This window comes from Puntigrus tetrazona, chromosome 22 (assembly GCF_018831695.1).
Source record: "Puntigrus tetrazona isolate hp1 chromosome 22, ASM1883169v1, whole genome shotgun sequence".
NCBI lineage: Eukaryota > Metazoa > Chordata > Actinopteri > Cypriniformes > Cyprinidae > Puntigrus > Puntigrus tetrazona.
In genome coordinates this window covers 11,229,829-11,249,577 of record NC_056720.1, presented here as the reverse complement: position 1 = coordinate 11,249,577, position 19,749 = coordinate 11,229,829, and the positions used below count along the sequence as shown (strand labels likewise).

At 39.3% G+C, this 19,749-nt stretch overlaps 3 protein-coding genes across 8 annotated transcripts in view; 2 read left to right on the top strand and 1 right to left on the bottom strand.

The window, feature by feature from the left end:
- Nucleotides 1-19,749, top strand: part of LOC122327734 (CUGBP Elav-like family member 5) — a 1,183,696-nt gene that overhangs the window by 401,245 nt on the left and 762,702 nt on the right. The window lies entirely within an intron of this gene.
- On the bottom strand, nt 22-16,843 carry shc2 (SHC (Src homology 2 domain containing) transforming protein 2). Of its 4 annotated transcripts, none has more exons than XM_043223260.1 (14): nt 16,385-16,843; nt 12,888-15,364; nt 9,572-9,642; nt 7,095-7,155; nt 6,893-7,012; nt 6,037-6,090; nt 5,906-5,957; nt 5,564-5,690; nt 3,866-4,043; nt 3,377-3,470; nt 3,110-3,277; nt 2,719-3,008; nt 1,835-1,994; nt 22-1,745 (listed from the first exon to the last, which is right to left on the bottom strand). In XM_043223260.1, the coding sequence occupies exons 2-13, from the start codon at nt 13,572-13,574 to the stop codon at nt 1,866-1,868; spliced, it is 2,031 nt and encodes a 676-aa protein (XP_043079195.1). In that variant the 5' UTR covers nt 13,575-15,364; nt 16,385-16,843; the 3' UTR covers nt 22-1,745; nt 1,835-1,865. The 4 variants fall into 4 exon arrangements, with proteins under 4 accessions (XP_043079195.1, XP_043079197.1, XP_043079199.1 ...); XM_043223262.1 differs by having other exon boundaries at nt 12,888-14,875; XM_043223264.1 differs by having other exon boundaries at nt 12,888-13,112; nt 16,385-16,836.
- cks2 (CDC28 protein kinase regulatory subunit 2) lies at nt 18,329-19,604 on the top strand. Its single transcript, XM_043223342.1, has 3 exons — nt 18,329-18,624; nt 18,865-18,992; nt 19,108-19,604. Exons 1-3 carry the CDS (start codon nt 18,560-18,562, stop codon nt 19,149-19,151), a joined length of 237 nt encoding a protein of 78 aa, XP_043079277.1. The 5' UTR covers nt 18,329-18,559; the 3' UTR covers nt 19,152-19,604.

Here is a 19,749-nt window from a genome sequence, read left to right as displayed (position 1 = left end):
AAAAATAGACCAAACGTTTCCTTTAACTTTTCCCTTCCTGTTCAGTTTTATTGAGAATGCTTTTAGATCAGAGCATACAGAAACAACATCCTGAGAAAATAAAGTGTTTTTTGGTGGCGGCGATGAGGTCTAGAATATCTGGAAAGTTAACTGCTAGAATTCACATTTATCTCAATGTCTGTTGCTAGGCTGAAGCAAGAGCCCTGTAAGTATGCTTTCTGAAATATCTGTGATTCATGTTATGCTTTTTGAAGCCAAATAGTGCGGCTACAGCATCTATTATCTGATTCTAATTAAAATATGCAAACTAGATAAACCCTAGCTATTCTTTCTATTTCTGCCATATTCTAATATTGCTGAAATAGTAAGAGTAGCATGCTTTGCTATTACGCATTCAGCTGTTGACCTTAATAACAGAAACTAGGATGCATAAACCCTAAGTAAGTGGAAGGGTGTTTTTGAAGTAAAACATAATTACTTTTAAGGCACTGGAATCTTCTTTTTGGGTAGTGGGGGAAATAACGTGATTCTTTATACACTGTACTGAGTCAGACTCTCCTTTTTATATAACCAGAATAATTAGCAGGTTTCAGTTAATGACGATTCTCCAGAAAGCAGCTTTTAAGTTGAAATAAGATCGTTTGACATTAAGAACTATTTATTGAAATGTATTAAAAAAAAAAGTTTGTGGTTGATTTTTGTGCCCAGACAAACAGAAAAAAGGTGAGGTACATTCAGTAGTTAGCTAGATTTTTGTGTACTTTTAAGTACCAAAGCCACATGCTGTTAAACGTTCAGCCATGTTTGCGCTCGTTTTTTTAATTCGGTTGTACAGATTTTAGAGTCTATTCGGCAAAATACTGTAGAATTTTGTGTGAAGGATGCAAAAAGATGAGCAATTAGCGAATGATGAACGAAATTAGCGAAGGGATGCATTAGCGAATTAGCATCAAAATGTTCTAGGTAAAATTGATTACCGACAATAGCGAATAGATGCAAATTCACACAGGGCGAACCGAATTATGTGAAATGAGCAAACTGATTTTATTAGCACCAAACTACTAAATGCACCTTTAAAAAAAACATATCTGTTTGTGACTGAACACAACAGAGAAATGGAATATTTGTGAAGTATAACGCATATGTGAATCACTAGGGTTTTAAAAAAAGGGCAATATCACATGAGCATGACCCAATCGTTTGGTCCTGAGTTCATAAATTAAACATGTGCATTTAATACGACGGCATTAGAGCGACTGAGCTTATGAGCTTTATATAACGTCCTTAACAAATACTGCATCCTGAGAGCAAACCCTTGTAAGCACAACACAATGATGTCCAGAGTCTCAGAGGTGACCATCAGAGAAGAGCAGAGACACGGTTACTGAATACATCACATTTAGAAACAACAGCCCACTGACGACGAGCGCTCGTATGGATGTCACGGAAGAGAAGAAGACGGTTTGTCTCATGTGTTTCACACAAGTTCACATTTCTGACAGGCAATGCCAAGAACAGTCTGCTGGGAAAAAGTGTTCACGAGCACTTTATTTCCCAATGCCAAACTCTCAGTTGGGGTCTTCTCTGCTGAAGAAGGGTTGGATTGAGCAAGACATGCCGAAAGCTGTTTGTGGTCGGTGCCTAAGGAACAGCGATATCCCACAAGTCCCAGTGGAAGCTCAGAGTCTGTTTAAGGCAATAGTGTGGGGCCTCTAGATTGGCGGCACAGGGGACGGCCTTCCACCCTAAAAAAAACAAAACGCAATACATAAACTATAAATTACCCAAACCAACAGCTTTGATTATCTGTAGAAAAATGCTGCGAACTTCTTACCATATACTCTATATGGGCTTCAACATGAAAGTCATTTCTTTCTGCAGACCACCTGCTGGAGGTGTAGCTCGCTCTCTGCTGCAACAATCGGCAGCTTGTTGGTCAGGTGGTAGTTGATCAGGTGGCTGATGCTCTCAAAAAGCATGTCTTTAGTCCGAACCTAATGAAAAGTTAAATGAAAAATAAATCAATCAAGGTAAAATGAGGAAAATGGGAACTGGTGTGGCTTAAGGATGTTTTCATAATGTTTTCAAATATCAAATTTAATCATTTTAGCATTTTTCCTATTTTGTCCACTTTTATTTTTAATTAGCATTTATTATTATTATTATTATTAATAATAAAGATATTCTCCATTTTATTTTATACTTATATCAGTTTTCTTATTTGTTTATTACTTTGTTAAATTATTACATTTTAATATATTTATCAAAACACGTGAATCATTTTATTTATGAAAAAGGCTATAAATTTTATATATGGATATTTTATTTATATATATAAAATAATAGTTGTTTTTAATGTTTACTTTTATTTTAATCTGGCTTATTTAAGTTGTTTTTTTTTTTTTGGTCATTGCATTCTTTTCTAAAACATTATTAATGCTATTTGTTGTTATCATGAACCTAACTACGACAATCAAGCCAATAATTATTAGTCATTAACTTATCAGGCAACTTATCCACGGCTGGACTGCTTTCATATCAATAGTGAAATGTACTTTGATTCCACATACCTGTAAGAGATACCCCAATCCTCTTTCAAGAGAACTTAGGGGCTTCATTGATTACTTTGTGAGTTCTTAGAAACCCAGTTCTAACATCAGACTGAATCCTCATCAAAATCTACATTAGAAAAACTGAGCTTAGAAAAGCACCACTCACCACTCCTTCAGGATCCACCAATAGCAGATGTTTGGGAAGCCCACACTGCATCCCCGTCAGCACATACTGGCCCGGGTTAGTGGCGCTGTCCCGCACCAGGAAATCTCCATCTCGCCCCAGCAGGTTCTCTGCGTCCCTGCGGCTCATGCGGCCGTGGTACCACATCTCCCGCCTCAGCTGGTCCTCCGTGGGGGCGACGGGGGCCCGGCGCCGCGGGGGACTCGGCCACTTGTCCTCCAACACACAAACTCCTCCAGCCTCGTGTAGACGCAGTGCGTCCTCAAATGGCCCTGTTTGCGTTGAAAGCAGCACAAGGGGTAGTTAACGTATTCGTCAAAACATACAGAATCAGAATGCAGTGGACATGCTCATTCGTGGTGGACATGCTCACTCATATCAAAAATGTCTTTCTTTGGACTCTCAGATCTGCGTCCTCCTCGGCCGTCCATTGAGGCCTCCATGTTGTCCAGATTCTGGGTGTTTACATACAGATGTTCCTCGTAATCTCGGCTGCCTGTGGGATGACCGTCTGCTCGGAGGTAACCATCGGAAGTCAAAGCTAGAGAAATAGTGAAAGGAAACTAAACCGGTTAACTAATGATCTTCATTGGCATTGATGGGTCCAGTAATACTGATGATTAACCACCAGGCGTCTCACTTGAGCTGCTGCTGTTTTCCGTGTCCCAGTGTACTTCATAACACAAGTGGGCGGAAGGGAGGCTGCCTGCATCTCTTTTGGCCGGTGACCCCATCTGAAAAAGTAAGCACAGGTCTGAGGTCAGTTTTTTAGAAGATAGATAGATAGATATTGTTTTTTTGGCAGTGCCGAAGATACTTAAAGCAAATAATGATAAATGGTTTGAAAGGTCAAGAGGTCAAAGAATTCAAAACATTAAGTAATTTAAAAAAATAAGCATTGATAACTGAAATGCTCATTTCCAACAAATGTCATATTTGTTATGTTATGTGTTCATAAACAGCTATTCAGCTGAAGGCATTAGCGTTACGCTAACTAACACCACTCATGTATCTTTATTAAGACCAACCTTAAGGAAGTGTCTCCACAAACCACAAACTTTCTGCTGTTCATAAAGACAGCAGCAAAAATCCACAGGCATCTATAATACAGTCTATGTAATAAATTTACCTGAGAGGTTTTGCTCTGTGGTTGCGTATGGACGTGACCCAGTAGGCCCGGAGGAGGCCTGAGCCTAGAGTCCACCACTCCCCCCACAGGAGGCTCCTTTCCTGGGATGCTGTTGTAGTAATCGTGCTCAGAAGACTCCTCATCTTCACCCCACGCCGACTCTTCTGTTCGTATGATCCTAACCATTAAATAAAGCGTGTATTTAGCATCTTAGAGATCAGTGAAAAGTAAATGTATATTTAATAGATAAATCATTTGGTACTGAAATGGATCGAAAGAAAACAGTGTATCTGGTAACATGTACTTAAAGATTGACAATATTACCTAATATTTGTTTGTGCTTTGATTAATGTTTATAAAACTCTCTGTAGATTTGACCCAAAAAGTGTGCATGCGCTCAAAAGCTAGATTTTACGTATGCACAAATGTTTTCAGATTTATAAAACCATGCGCACGCCAGACTCCTCCCAGAAATAACCATATATGGAGCTTATTTTTACCATTTATAGCCTCATTTGCATATCATTTCCATGTACATTCCCATCCACGTGATGCTGTTTAACATCGCCAAAGGTCCATTAAGGAAATATGATATACGCACTATAAACGCCATTTCTGCCATACATCATTTTTACTGTTAAAAATCATCTAATTTTTGTATTAAAATAAACATATCAGTATGAAAACCAAAATAAAAAGCTAAAACCTTAAATATGAAATATTTCGCTGATAAAATTGTCTGACAGCATCACTAAGTGTTTTAAAGAGAAAACATGGAAATCGTAACCATTTTCTTCAAGTTGCCTATCCTTCGAACAGCATACAGCGGTACTTTTCATAATGTTTTAGAGATGCTTTCACACGACATCAACACGTCCACGTAAGCAGCTGCAGTTGTACAGTAAGGTATTATTATCATTAGATTTACTCAATCCGGGTAATCGACACCGAATTCAATAGAGACGTTAAAAAAACGATCCATGTCTAAATTCATGGAATTTTAGCACAGTTAAAAGCACAGTTTTCGCTTCATTCATTTATATCACTCCAGGAAAAAAGTTTGGGCTTGTGTGTTTGTGCCTACGCAACGGTTATAAATGAGGCCATAGGCCACATCTACTGTTGTTATGAGTAAGCAAAATCTAGTCGTTTTATTAGCAATGTGAGGACGAAGTCGATCACGTGAACTTAGCAAATTAACCATCAACACAAAAGTGGCTTTTGTGCGAGATGTGCTTTAAACGTTGCCACAATCAGAAATGGACCTCGTTTTTATATTTAGAGTTTGGCATTGTTAGCTTAGCGACGTGCTAACAGCACACACAGCTGTTGTTTCGGTTAGGATGCGGTCTAAGCGTGCCAGCCCACTATGTTTTGTTTATTAAAGTCAAGAAAGCGCACGCTGCAACGATGATTTGAAACAGAAAGGAAGGAAAGAAACGATCCATTAAATGACGTGACACTGAGCAGTCGTGTGGTTTCTGAGAGCTCCTTAAATGAATTTAGCTTTAAATAACGGCCTGGAATCAAAACAGGATGGCTATATGAAACACAAGCCGTGTGTATCCTGTTTCAACCTTGCGAAAACTGCTCAGAAATGAAGCTCGGTATTAACTGCAGGTGAACGAGCTACCATCGTTTTCGTGTTGTGATGCTTTCGAAACCCAAACAGTTTATGCAAAATAACGTGAATCTCACCTATCCATGGTGGGGATGGCTTTGGGCGGGCTGTGAAGGTACTGTTTGAACTGCAGTTCGAAGGCCTGGCCGATGGTACTGATCACATTCTGAGCCAGACCGTCACAGCACTCCAGGATGTGACACGCTAGAGAGACGAGAAAAAGGTGACATTGCTCGCATGGCAGAAATCTAGCCGAAATGGCATGCGACCAAACGGAAAATCCGAAAAAAAGGGAAACGGGATTCGGTGCATAATATGCACGAACAACCAAAGCTAAAATTAACGAAATATATTATGTATATATAAAATACATACAAACATGACTTTAACGTAAGCATTTAATAATTAATATAAAATACCTCTTTGATTGACGGGGTCTTTGGCTACGTAAGCAACATAATCGGGTGTATCCTGCAGCAAAAGAGGAAATCAGAGTGAGAATCAGGTGGCGTTTGTTAGTGTAGAGAGAAAGGGTAAGAAGAGGCCTCACCGAGTCTCCACCAGAGGCGAAAGATATGGACTGCATGGGGTGATGGGCAATCACCTACATAAAGAGAGGAGCGAGAGATGATGATGTCTTCAATTCAAATCTATATTTAGCATTTAAAAATAATAACTACAAGACTTCTGAAGCTACTTAAAGGCCCAATATCTTCCTTTTTTTTACTATTTACTAAAAATTATGAACAGGTCAGACTTAACCAACAAACGTATAACTCGGAAAACTAGAAACATCCTAATTTAAAGGGTTAGTTCATCAAAAAAATACAAACTCTGTAATTATGTAGTTTCAAAAATGTAAGACCTTTGTTTATTTCCAGAACACAAATTAAAATATTTTTGATGAAATCCAAGAGGATTCTGACCCTCGATAGGCAGCAAGGGAGTTGAAATTAAACTGTTTTGTGTCTCGGAAAGTTTGTAAGGACAATGTTAAAATAGTCAACACCGTTTCACCCTTAAATTTATAAAGCTACTTTTTGTGTGCAAAGAAAACTAAAATAAATTACTTTAATTCAACGATTTGATCTTTTCCGGGTCAGTCTTTCTCACAATTTGTAAAAGAGTTTTGAATATGAAGGTCTTACCGCTTTGAAATGACATGAGGGTAAGTAATTAATGACTGCATTTGTATTTTTGGGAGAGCTGACACTTTAAGCAGTAAAGTCAAGACATAGAACATTTACTACAGTGCTTCAGAGGAATTCAAAATCAGTGAAACATTTATAAACAAATCTGAATCTATTAATACAAATGAACTGATTTACTCAAATGAATCAGACTTTCCAGAGCTACACAAGTGAGAAAAGTTTTGTTGTGATATGATCTGAAGGGACGAGGCCCACCTGTCTTGTGGTGGGGACGAGGAGACTCAAGCCATCAATGGAGATGTTGACGCCGATGCTCATTCCAGCAAAACGTAGGTTGCTCTTCCCCATGATAGACTGGAGGGTTTTATTGGTGGTCTAAAATGGGCGAAACATTTGGATGTCACTACATTTTTTTTCTTTTTCTTTTTAAGGCAAAAACCTCACTTTTCTCTCTTACTTTCTTCTTCCAGGCAGCTTTTCCTCCAGGTACAGCTTCACATAACCTGTTGATGGCCTCCCTGTGTTTTCACACACACACACACACACACACACACACACACAGGAAAGTATTATAAAAATCTCACAATCTGAAACATCTGAATAACCCATAATACATTTCTGAATAATAAATTATTAATAAATAATTGGTCAGGTGTTTCAGGGCAAGAACAGTGTGAAAATAAATGAGGAATGAGTCTGAGCTCAAGCGTGATGCTTATTCAGACCAGGTCAACAAACAGGTCCCCATCTGTATATTTTGATGGATAAAAAAAAATACAGCAAAACAAAATAATGCAATAAAATAAAAACAGCGGACACAAATGTAAAGCAAAAAGAAACGAACGAAAAACTAACCAAAGACAAAACCTATATAAATAAATACTGTGTCATAAATTAAAGAAAGCAAAGAAGCTAAACAAACCAAACCACATAAAAGTAAAATAAAACAAACAATAAAAAAACAAAGAAACTAAAGAAAGCAAAAACAAATAAAAGGACAAAACTAACACAAATGAATAAAGAAAAAAATACCGTCACAAACAACACAAAACAAACCTAAACAAGCAAAAGAAAACAAATCATCAAAACAAAATAAGAAACAAGCCAAAACAAACAAAAAACAAAAAGGCAAAACATAAATGAATAAATAAACGCTGTTTCATAAACAAAACAAAGCAAACAGAATAAACCAAAGAATACATAAAACCACATCAAAAAAAAAAATTTAAAAAGAAAACACAAACCCAAAGACAAAACATACACACAGAAAAAATACCTTGCCATAAACAAAACATAGCAAAACAAAACCAATCCAAAATACTAAAATCTACAACTGATGAAATCCCCTAAACGTAAAGAGTAGTAATGGATGCCTTAACACAAGTAATTAAACCCAAAAAATGTCATTTCTGAAACCATATCAATGGCAGTTTGGCGCAGCGACGCACGGGTTACGAGGTCAACAGCGCACTGAGTGACTTCCAAACACCAGCGCGCTATCAAATAACCCATTAATATTTTAAAAGCGCCAACTGTCCCAGCGAAGGACTTTCCAGGGAATGTTTCCAATAAACGCAGCGCGCTTCATAGTGTCGTTTGTATTTGGGTGTCTCTGTTGCAGGATTGTGCGCCTGTGTGTGTGTGTGATATTATTAAAAATCGCTCATTGGCCACGCAGCGTGACAATGACAAATGAGAGAGCCCACCCACACTCCCTCTTTCCCCCGGAGCGCCGCAGATCAGCTGATTTCCAAGCCGCCCGTTTCTCCTGCAAAATAGATTCTGGCTAAATACGCAGCCTGTTCCAAGCATTCCCATTATAACCATTATAACGTCGTGATAGACTGCCGCCCTCTACTCAGAACAATCACTCTTCTCCGGTCCGCCGTGTTTATCATCTCTAACTCCACCCCGTGCAATCTGCATCATTTCAGGCCCCAGCGGACCTCCTCAGTCATTAGTGGGAGTCGTTAATAATACATGGCTGTATCACTCCGTCTCCATCTCGCCTGTGCTATCTGCACTTTAAGCCCATCGAAGGCCACGGGGTTCGGGTTACTGATGATCGATGAGCGAGGGCAGGGAGAGGGACTCCGCTGCTGCCCTCGGGAATCTGGAGCTCCGCCCCCTACAAGAATGCACATGCTTCTACACATACAAATAAACATGAACACGTAAGAACGGATGCTAGCAAGCTGATATATGAATGCAAACTTGCACGCAGAAGACAAAAGAACGGTGTGGCGCAAAACAAGAGATGCAAAGTGATAATCTATTGTTTCTGGGGAAAGCACGTCGCTCATAAAATAACATAATGGTCACAATTAATTCATCACGCCATCCATCAATACAGAAACAGAAAATATACCAAATCATTCTCTAAAAAGCTAAACAAATTACTAACATGAAAGCTGTGATATTGGTGATTTTAAAAATAAACAAAAACAAAAAAAAAATGTGTGTGGAACGATTAGAAAAATAAGAATTTTAATTAAATAAGAATTTTAATTAAAATCAAATAAATATCAATAAAATTAATAAAACTGCAATTTAAATACAAATTAAGCTAAAAGTTGCATAATTATAAAATAAACAAAAAGAAAATAATATAAAGAAAAGAAAAAACAGAGCAAACTAAGAACAAAATCAAACATGGAAAATCGGAAAATTAAATAATAATAAAAAATAATGAATAAAAAAATTCTGGAAAAATGTATGGAAACTGATTCGGTTCTAATTAAAAATTACATCAACAAAAAAAACAACAACAACAAAAAGTATGCTTTAAAATCTAAATCTAAAAAAACAAAACAAAAAATTAATAAGCAGAATGAACCAAAATGACAACACTTGGGGGGAGGTATATGTGAACAACTAAGAAACTTTTAAAATGTAACATCACAAACAAAACGAAAAAAAACAACAACACTTTACCTTGTGACCTGTGTCCTAGTACTGAAGTCCAGAGATCTCATCGATTTCAGAACCTCAATGCAGCCCATGTACTGCAAAAAAAAAAAAAAAACCCAATATGACACACATTACTTTCATTATACATAATTTGTTTTAATTTCCCAGAGGACATCATTGCTTCACGGAAATATGTATCTAATTTCTGTTGGCAAGAGCCAGAGTCCATGATTTACTTGCTGAAAACAAAAGCAACAATTGTTTCTCTTTCCCTCACAAACACAAGGACGGTTTAAGAGGACTCACAGCAGCGGCGTTGGACACGTTGCATAATTACAGATAAATGCTAAACGTGTAATTTCAGCAAGACAGCTTGTTCTCGGCGGTTCTGAAAAAGACGGGATAATGGCTGTGCCGGGGAAGGTAATTACCGCGAAGTGTGAGGAGACTGACGGCAATAACCGCATCATGGCCGGTGGGGGTGGACTGGGCAAGAGGTATTACTGCAGTCTGGTCCTTCGGGGACGTGTAAAGTGCTCAAGTGAAGGTGAAGGGGAATAACCATTCGGCAGTTAGTCACTAATGCCTTCAAAAGCGTCGCAGGAACACCGTGTGAGATGCCCACCCCCACACTGACAATGCGACATATGTCTGAATAACGGTGTTTGTGGTTAAGGATGCTTACGGAGGGTAACCCCAGATCATTTTTGTTGTCTTAAGCTTGGAAAAGGATTTCGGAGGCCTACACCCACCTCGACCCAAAGCACAGATCGTGTGGCCTACGGTTGAGTCAGAGTGATTACCCTACAGTTATCACAGTCAGGAGTAAATCACCGACTTAAAGAGACAGTTCAGTCATTTTTTTTTACTCACCCTCATGACAAAAGTGGACTTTTTTTGATAAACACTGGCAACCGAACAACATCGGAACCCATTGACTTCCGGTGTATGGACATTTATGTTACATATAAAAGAGAAAATCATGAAAGTGAGGTAATGAACCGCTGAGTGATCTAAGACACAAGTTCTTGATGTTTTTGTTCCTGAAATCAACATCATCTGTGTTTTCTTCTTCAACAGATATATATATATATATATATATATATATATAAGAGTGCTTTGGGAAAGTCCCAAGAACCGATTATGACCTTAAAACCGCTCTATATGAATATAAATTAGTCCCTGTAACACTACATTCGCATTTTCTGCACTCGCCCCTTTTGTTTTAAGGGGAAAGTGCAGCCAAAAATGAAAATTCCCTCATTTTCAGATGTTGATCGAAACCTTTCTTCTTTCTTATTTGGAACACACACTCGCACAGATATTTTTAAGCTTGTTTATAAATTGAAAGTCAATGCAGTCAAAAAAACGAATGAATAAACCACTGAGAAATATTCAGAATGTTGTCTTTTGTGTGCCACAGATGAAAGAAAGCTATAACAGTGAACGAACTAAAGAATTCTTTATTTTATTTTTTGGATGTACTGTACCTTTAAGCTTTGCTCGGTTGATTTTTTTAAACAGCTTATATAGCCCATTTCTTTCCAAGTGAGCTACTGCAGACATCTTAACTAGATTTGTCGGCAGCGGGAAGTGTTCAATCAGTGTGATTAGACTTCTTCCTTTTTGTTTTACTGAAACCCTTCTGCTTCCTCTTCTTCTCCTCAAAGGCCTCATTGTGGCCCTTAAACTGCGTGATAAATTAATGCTCTCCTCACAAAAAACAAAACAAAAAAACGCCACCACACACTTTGCAGAGCTTTCCACAAACATCCCTGTCATAGAAATATGTGTGTGTGTGTGTGTGTGTGTGTGTGTATATATATATATATATGTGTGTGTGTGTGTGTGTGTGTGTGTGTGTGTGTGTGTGTGTATATATATATATATATAATTTCTATGACAGGGAAGGCACAGCAAAAATATATTTGCTGGATGTGTAATTTTCTGTGGGGGTTGCTTTTAAATTTCTGTTTCTTGTAGTCTTCCATTATTTATTAGAAGAAAGTTTGTCATTGTCTTATATAATTTTGCCTAGTACTGCATACTCAACCAATGTACACTGAAATATTTGAAAAACACACAAAAAAAACCTGACACTTTGAATGCTTTTATGTATCTAGCTGCTAGCATGTTATCCCCACAGTAGCTCGAACAATACATTAAAATGTATGCCTGATTTAAAACCTTTTTATTTGTGGTGTACCATCGTGCCACGGTGTTATTTGGCTAACAGCCCCCCCATGCCCATTTCCTCCACAACACATGTGATACAAATGACTGTGATTAAATGTAATTGAATAAACGAATGAATGGTGCCTGTGTAATGCAATTAAGGAGCGTGCGCAGGCTCAGTCTGGGCTGTTTGAGAGAGGGCCGTGTGGTTACAACACACGGAGGGGTGGATGAGAGTAGACGGGTGGAGGGGTGAGAAAGTGGCTTGAGAGAGGATCGCTGGTATTGACGTCAAATAGTCTGCTAAGATTTGTAACCCTTGATTGACCAAAATGCAGCGCAGAGTTAAAGATATTGGCTTGTGCCCAAAACTATCTACCAAACTGCAAAAGTAGCTGTCTTTGGTTAGCGTTTGTCACAATTTTATTGACTCTTTTACTTCAGCTGACATAAACAAAGAATCAAATACATTGGGAATAAGTTTTTATACTCAGCATGAGCTTGAAATGGCCATATTAAACGGCATGCCTTTATATTAGCATACTATGCTAACTTTAATTGCAATTTGATTATTATTCCTAAGAGAAAACGTGCAAATAAGAATCTATATCGACCCCAAAAGGGGTCCGAAATTCAGGAATTGCACAAAAGTACGTCTTGGGATCGTGTGTTAAATTTACGAACAGCCATCAATCATCTTCAGTCATAAACAATGAGACCCCCCCATCGCCTCCCGCCTCCCTTCAATTCTAGTTCAGCTGTTTGCATCTGCAGTTTGTTTACCCACGCCTGCCTCCTGCTCTGACGCAGTCGCTGTACCACACAAAGCAATATATCTGGATTAAATTATATATTCCTCCTTTCTCCTGAAGCTACTGCACCCCGACATGACCAATACACTGAATAGAGCACCATTGTTCTCATCTCATGAGCAGTTTTGCCTGAACTCAGCTTCTGAGAGGACAAGATGTTGCGGTTGTTTATAAGCTGTGAGGGGAGTCATATTGCTCTCGGCTTCTTCACAGCTGCATAAGAAGGTGCAGTGAATGTAAATGAATGACTATCGATAATACTACAGAGCTGACTATTGACAAAGCTGCAGACCTGCAAAACAACACTACCCGGAAAAGCATGTTGAGATTTCGAGATAAGCGAGGGGACTCACCCTGACGATGTACGAAGCTCCCGTACCGTTGATCTTTTTGTCTGGGTGCAGCCACCCCTGCGAGGGCTTGTTGATGAAGCTGCCCTTCTGGGTGAAGTTATCTCCCAGCCACATTCCCTCCACCCTGGTCCTCCGGCTCATCCTGAAGTTCCCAGAGCCCCCTGGACTCCCCTCTGCGGCCCCAGCGCTGGACTCTCTCGGACTGGCCCTCTGCCTCCTGGAGGCCTGCAGGGAACATGGGCCCACACAAACAGGGTCACAGGAGTTGAACACAGCTGCAAGACTAGCCACAGGACCACCGGCGGCAGTCGCCCCCCCAGCAGGGGAACTATCGGTCGGAGGCGCCCTGCCAGAATCCTTGCTGGAATTGGAGCTGGAGCTGCTATTGGACGGGCTGCGGCTGAGCAACGAATTGGAGAACTTCCACTGGGGCATCTTGGGAATGAGCATGCAGAAGGTGGTGGTGCCGTCCTGCTCTCCGTCCAGCCCGGGCGAGTCGGCAAGCACCTGGGCCGAAGGCGGAGGAAGGGCAGCGGTCTCCAGGGGTGGCAGCTCCAAGCCAGGCGTGGACGAGGAGGCCACCGGAGTGGCCACCACCTTCCCGCTCATGGCTAGGCTCTGCATCAGGTCGTCGGAGGAGGTCACAGAGTCGTTCCGGAAGCGGCCATACTTTGGCTTAAGTAGCATGCCCGGTGGAGCGGTCCAGAGCGGAGAGGACAGTGGGAGGGGGAGAGGGAAGGGAAGGGGGATGGCTAGGGAAAGGGAAAAGGAAAGATGCAGTGGCAGCAAAGGAGAAATCTGCAAGCTTCTGTGCGGACTGAGCCTAGCCCTGCGTCCTCTCTGTCTCTCTCTGCTTTCTGACAGTTGCTCTGTCCCTTACTGTGGCTTGCTTAATCCCTCCCTCTTTCCTTTTCATCCCCCCTCCATCCCTCTCTCTCAGCCCAGCTTCCCCCCACTCTCTTGATGATGTCATAGTGTTATGGTCCGTCTATTAGCCCTGCCCAACCCAGCTGCGTCCAAGCAACATTAGCTAATGCACATCTGCCTGAGTACCTCCTTACAGCATCTTGCACTTATTAACCTACACACAATCTGATACACACAGCCCCATTCAGTCCCACAGCTAGCTTTAGCACCTAAAGGCGATGCATGTTGTGCATACTTTCTCCTATCCCAGCAGGGAAACTCTTCTGTAAGGTGTAGACAATGTGGTGCTATCAAAACTATTTTTTAGCATCCCCACAAATAGCCCAGTATTCAAATATTGGTGTGAATCTAAAATATTGTGTTCGCTGAGGCTAGTAGAGCTTGAATTTCACAACTCACTGATTACACCATGAGACAGAGGTTTGTCTTGATAGTATAGCTCTGATATTTTCTCCTGGTGAATATTTTAGCTACATTGTCTGGCAGCAATCTCTAGCCATCGCTTATAACTTGCTACGTTTATAGTGGATGTTTTACAGGTACACATGTTTTTAAAGAGCTTAAAGGGACAGTTCACCAATTTTTATATATTAAAAGTCAGTAGGGTCCAAAGTTGTGCTCTTAAATTCTTTGAAATATCTCTTGTCTTCCACAAAAGAAATAAATATGCGAGAGTGAATTAATAAAGGTTCATTTCTGGGTGAACTCTCTTTAAAAACGTGAAATAGCATGTTACCGATAAGGATGTACACTTGGGATTTTTGAGATTACACTTTTGTACAGTTGAGATCAATAAGAAAAATTTTAATGATAGTGTTCTTTAAGATTTATAGACACCAATGATTAATTAAAGAGGAAAATAAAGATCATAAAGACATTCATGAGGACTTAAAGGAGGATGTCAAAGCATCATTTACATCCATTAACAGAATAAATTAACTTTTTAAATACCTCACAACAACAGCATTACTGGCTTCTTCATTTATTCACACAGAGTTCTTCATATTGCTGCAGTACGGATCATAAAACAATTGCAGAGACCCTCTCTGAGCTCTCTCTCGCTGTCGAAGTCAGGAAAACATCAGAGTAGTCAAATTCACAGGACTTGCGCAAGACCCTGCGCATGTTTGACAAATAGTCTCTTCCTTTTGCTCTGACGTCACGTTTTTTTTTTCCACAACTGCCCAAAAGTAAATGCAAAGACTCAACAAGGCCAAATAAACAGGAAGCATTAAAATACATTATATTCCGTTAGCACTGCCTATGTGTACAGACTATTTTGGTGGAAACCTCAGTTTTGTGGCGTTGACAAAGCCTCATGCTTGCTTCGTGACTCACAAGTGCCTTTTTTCAAGCGTTACACTTTCCTAATTTCAACAGCTCTCGCGTGACCTCTTAGAGGTGCTGTGCAGATTTAGTTTTTTCCATTTGTTACATACAATACAAGACGAGCTGGGGTAATTTTAGCTTCAAGAACGGGGTCACCGCGACCATTTGTAATTAGCGAGAGTGCATGCGCAGGGTCACGGTATGGATCAATATCTTTGTTACTAACAAAGCCATAGAGGAGAACATAAAAGTGAATAGAATCAGGAAAAAGAGAAAACAAGATTACTTCACTCATTTACGGTTCTGATTCTCCTCCAGGAGCCATAAATGTTTAGTCCTGGAGCACTCTCATCCTTTTTCCATATTTCACTTTTCAATAGGATGCACCTGTCTATTCTAATTTAAATCACAGATCTTAGATTATGTAGATTAAAAAAACGTGACACGCTTCTCTAAACTCAACTATGCAGATGGGATCTTCATCAACAGGTTCATCATTTTCATACAGTGAAATCTCAAAATGCAAGATATAAATATATATATGTGTGTGTGTGTGTTTGTGTGTGTGTGTGTATATATATATATATATATATATATATATATATATATATATATATATGCACAATTGCACTCATAACCCCTACCCTCTTTAAAAGAATGCTTAATTTAGAGAGGCATATTTATGAACTTTTTTTTTAAACAAAAGGCAAAAAACGTAAAAATTCTCTCTATATATATCATTATCATTAAACTAACTTCATACATTACCATAAATATAAATATAAAGAAACATTTCATTTTATAATTTAAGTAACCCACTTAAATTTTATGCGTGTGTGTGCACGCATATGAATACTTATTACATTAAATATTACATTAAGTGGAAAACACAACACTCCTTTTTAATCTGATAAAAAAACTATACTCAAACAGGTAAGTCACATACATAAATAGATCAATAGCACCCAGCAGGTGACATTTGCAGTGAGTTCATTATCTGCTGAAGCATTTCACGACATTAAAAAAGTTGTGGTCAACAAGGATGAAGACGCTGTATTAATACTAGCATTCCTTACAATACCACAAAATAAAAATACATCTTCTACACGTCACACATAATCACCACATCCTCATATAAAACATTGCTCGCAAAACACTATTAAAGTTTATACTAAATATAGATACGTGGAGATTAAAGATTCAAAAATAGACGGAAAAAGAGGAAAGACAGTCAAACTCACCAAATCTAGTGCTGTCTGCTGCAGATTGTAATGCCAGCTCTATATCAAGCCACAAAACAAGCATGTAAACCTATTTATTTGTATGTAGGGGAAGAGTAAAAGCCTGTAAGAGTCAAGAGATGTGAAGTTTGAGCTCAAAGAGTGAGAGAAACCACTCCAACCACACCAGTAACACACACACACACCTCCTACCCTGACATGCCCAATCACGTTACCGGTTTTCTGGTCTAATGCATATACAATCGTCAATATTTGCGAAGTTGCAAAATGCTTAAACACTATAAACTTAAGCGCTTTCTAATATCAAAACGATGATGCTAATAGCTTGTGCTGCTAAGAGTTCCGGAAAGGTGGCATGAATCTGATCTTGAATGCCATTTAGCACGTCTGAGAGCACAAAGCGTATATTTTCATTCTAACAGACTGTTATAGCACAGCATTAAAACACGCACAAACGCATTCCTCATTTGAATTCAAAGCTCGAACAACAGTTATTACGTGTTACTTGTGAAACGGAAACCGTGTAATTCATTAACAAAAGAGCAACTGAAGTTAACCTTTGGTTAAAGTTCTAGCCAGCCCGATTCGTTTTTTAAGCAACAAAAGAGTGGCACTTGCAAAAAAACGCAAAGATGTGTTCATTGAATCACTGTATAAACAACACGACACCAAAAACCACTATGCATATTAGTAAACGACACTAAATAAGACATATTTTGTCACATAAACCGATGTCAGGGACATTAAAAGGTACAATCGAGACCGTAAAGAAGCTTTCTGACGCCTTTCTCGCTCTGCTTGATTTTGTACTGCAACAAAATGTGCTTGTTAAAAAGGTCACAGGAACACTGTGGTCAAATCAGCAGCCATGACATTAAATGTTATACCGTTTGAAAAACAAAAGAAAAAAAAAAAAAAAAACAGAGCAAGGCTCTGCCACCTCAAACAACTCAATCTGAAATGTGGCCATTGTTGTATTTTTGAATGTTCAAAAAGCCACCTTAATCTCAACTTCTCATGAGTTTCACCAACGAGGTTTGAAACAACAACAACAAATGTTTGTTTTTGTTAAAACGCGAAGCTTGTGAAACATGAAAAGTAATCTTGCCAAATGACTTGTTGCTTACAAAAGTTGCTTAACTAATGCTTTCAACGTTTGGTCTCGAGCTTGATGATTTCGTAGTTTTGAGCTACACGTTTAGTGCTTGACACAGTTTGGCTCTTGCAAGCAGTAGCCTTATGGTGAATATCTTGACACATCACTTTCTAGTATCTTTGCACATTATCACGTGAAGTTAGCTTGTAGTATTAACCTTTAAGTCACGTCTACTTAAAGTGATGTACTGTATATTGTAATATACTGAAAATGGTGTGCATTGTTTATTTGAATATGCTTAGACTTAGATTTCACTGGCTTAAAATAAAATAGGGTTTTTGTGAAATGAGCAATGGCTGAAATTTGCCTACTTTCTGTTGTAAATCACTTGTATGCATGCATGCATGTAAGTGTACGTATATGTGTGTGTGTGTGTGTGTGTGTGTAAAATGGTGTGTATATGTAAAAATCCACTGGATAATAGTAATGTGTGCTTCAGAAGTCTATGAGTCCTATGACCATTTGACAGGATTAAAAGCTAAAAGTGTTGCCAAAAGACATTTGAGTAACGAAAAGGTTAACGCATTTACCACTATCATACCCTAGAAGGCCATCAAAGAAAAGCACTGCGTAGTTCGTATAAAATCACACTTTACTTCATGAACACCATCCATGGGCTTCACACTTCAGTCTCACACTTACACGTTCGCACGGTTAAACTCACCTACCTAAGTAAAAGCAAAACACACAAACATTACAACAGCGTGACTTGTTTATTTTGTTAAGATGAAAAACAAGGTCTCGGAATAAACAAGGCCTGTGAACGTCGAACCGACGAAATAAATAATTGTACACGGGTCGTTTTGCAATCCTCGCCAGTCTGAAGAGACGCTGTCAAACGCAGGCGCTCGTTGAGGGGGCGGGGCTTAGACCACGAGAGGCTCAGCCTATCAGAAGCGCGGGAGGGACCGTTTGAGTTCAAAACTGAAGCGGCGCCTTCAGGAAAACACCGAGGAGACCCTGCGTGACTTATTTGGGCTTTCGTTTCGGATTCGGACCGGAATTAACATTTAACCGCAATGTCTTCCGCGAAAAAGCAGATTTACTATTCCGACAAGTATTCAGACGAGGAATACGAGTACAGGTGAGGAATTTCAGTCGAGTTATTTCACTTGAATTTTTGCGTCCGAGCGAATACATTATATAATGACCGTTGCTGGGTCACCGGACTGGTTCAGGTTTAGAAAATGTGTTTAAAACATCCGCGAAAGATTGAAAAGTATCCGTTTAAAATGCATTTTCCTGCATGTCCTGAGCGCGTTGTGTCGCCAGGCAATCGGTGTGAAATAAGTCAAACTAACATCGTCCCTCTTCTTCCTCTTAGACATGTTATGCTTCCCAAGCAGCTTTCCAAACTGGTGCCGTCCTCCCATTTGATGTCAGAGGAGGAATGGAGAGGACTGGGAGTCCAGCAAAGTCAGGGCTGGATCCATTACATGATCCATAAACCAGGTCAGTATTTGCCTGTAGAAGAGGGCTGTGTTGTAACGCCTACTCTTGACAGCCTAAATCAGTTTGAGAAACTGGTCCACAAAACCCTGATATCCCATTCTCTTCCCCCATACAGAGCCTCACATACTGCTTTTCCGAAGACCGCTTCCCAAGGAATGAGATCTCAAGATTGTCATCGGAAGTTAAACTACTTGGCCGACCCTGGCCATGCGTACATTTCTTTCCATACGTTGCGATTTGTATATAAGTTTTATTATTTGCAGATCTGTGGCAATGAAATGTTACTCCTTCCCATCCCCCTTTCATTCGGAGATCCGATGGCAGCAGGAGCCCAGAGGGGACCGGGCTTGCCTCCTACAAAGCGTTTCCTTTAGATCTACACTCAAGTCACGCAAAATAAGTTGCACGGTGTTTCAGATCTAGCAAAAATCGCCCTTGTCGTGAATAGAAGGAATAGTTTTTGTTGTACACTACGATGATTTTTTTGTTGTTGCCCGAACTGCTTTTGTTAACATCTCCAACTTGTACGTTGAGCAGTCAATGCTTGTTTGTTACTCATTTGTTGTTGACAAATCAATAAATATTATTTTTATTAGCCGATTTGCATCCTAATTTGTAATCTGTGTTATTTGACGTAACATTTTGTGCACAATCAATATGTGCATTTCCTCTAAAGCAATAGAAAATATTCAGGGTTCCCATTTTTTATTTTTATATTTATATATATATATATATATATATATATATATATATATAT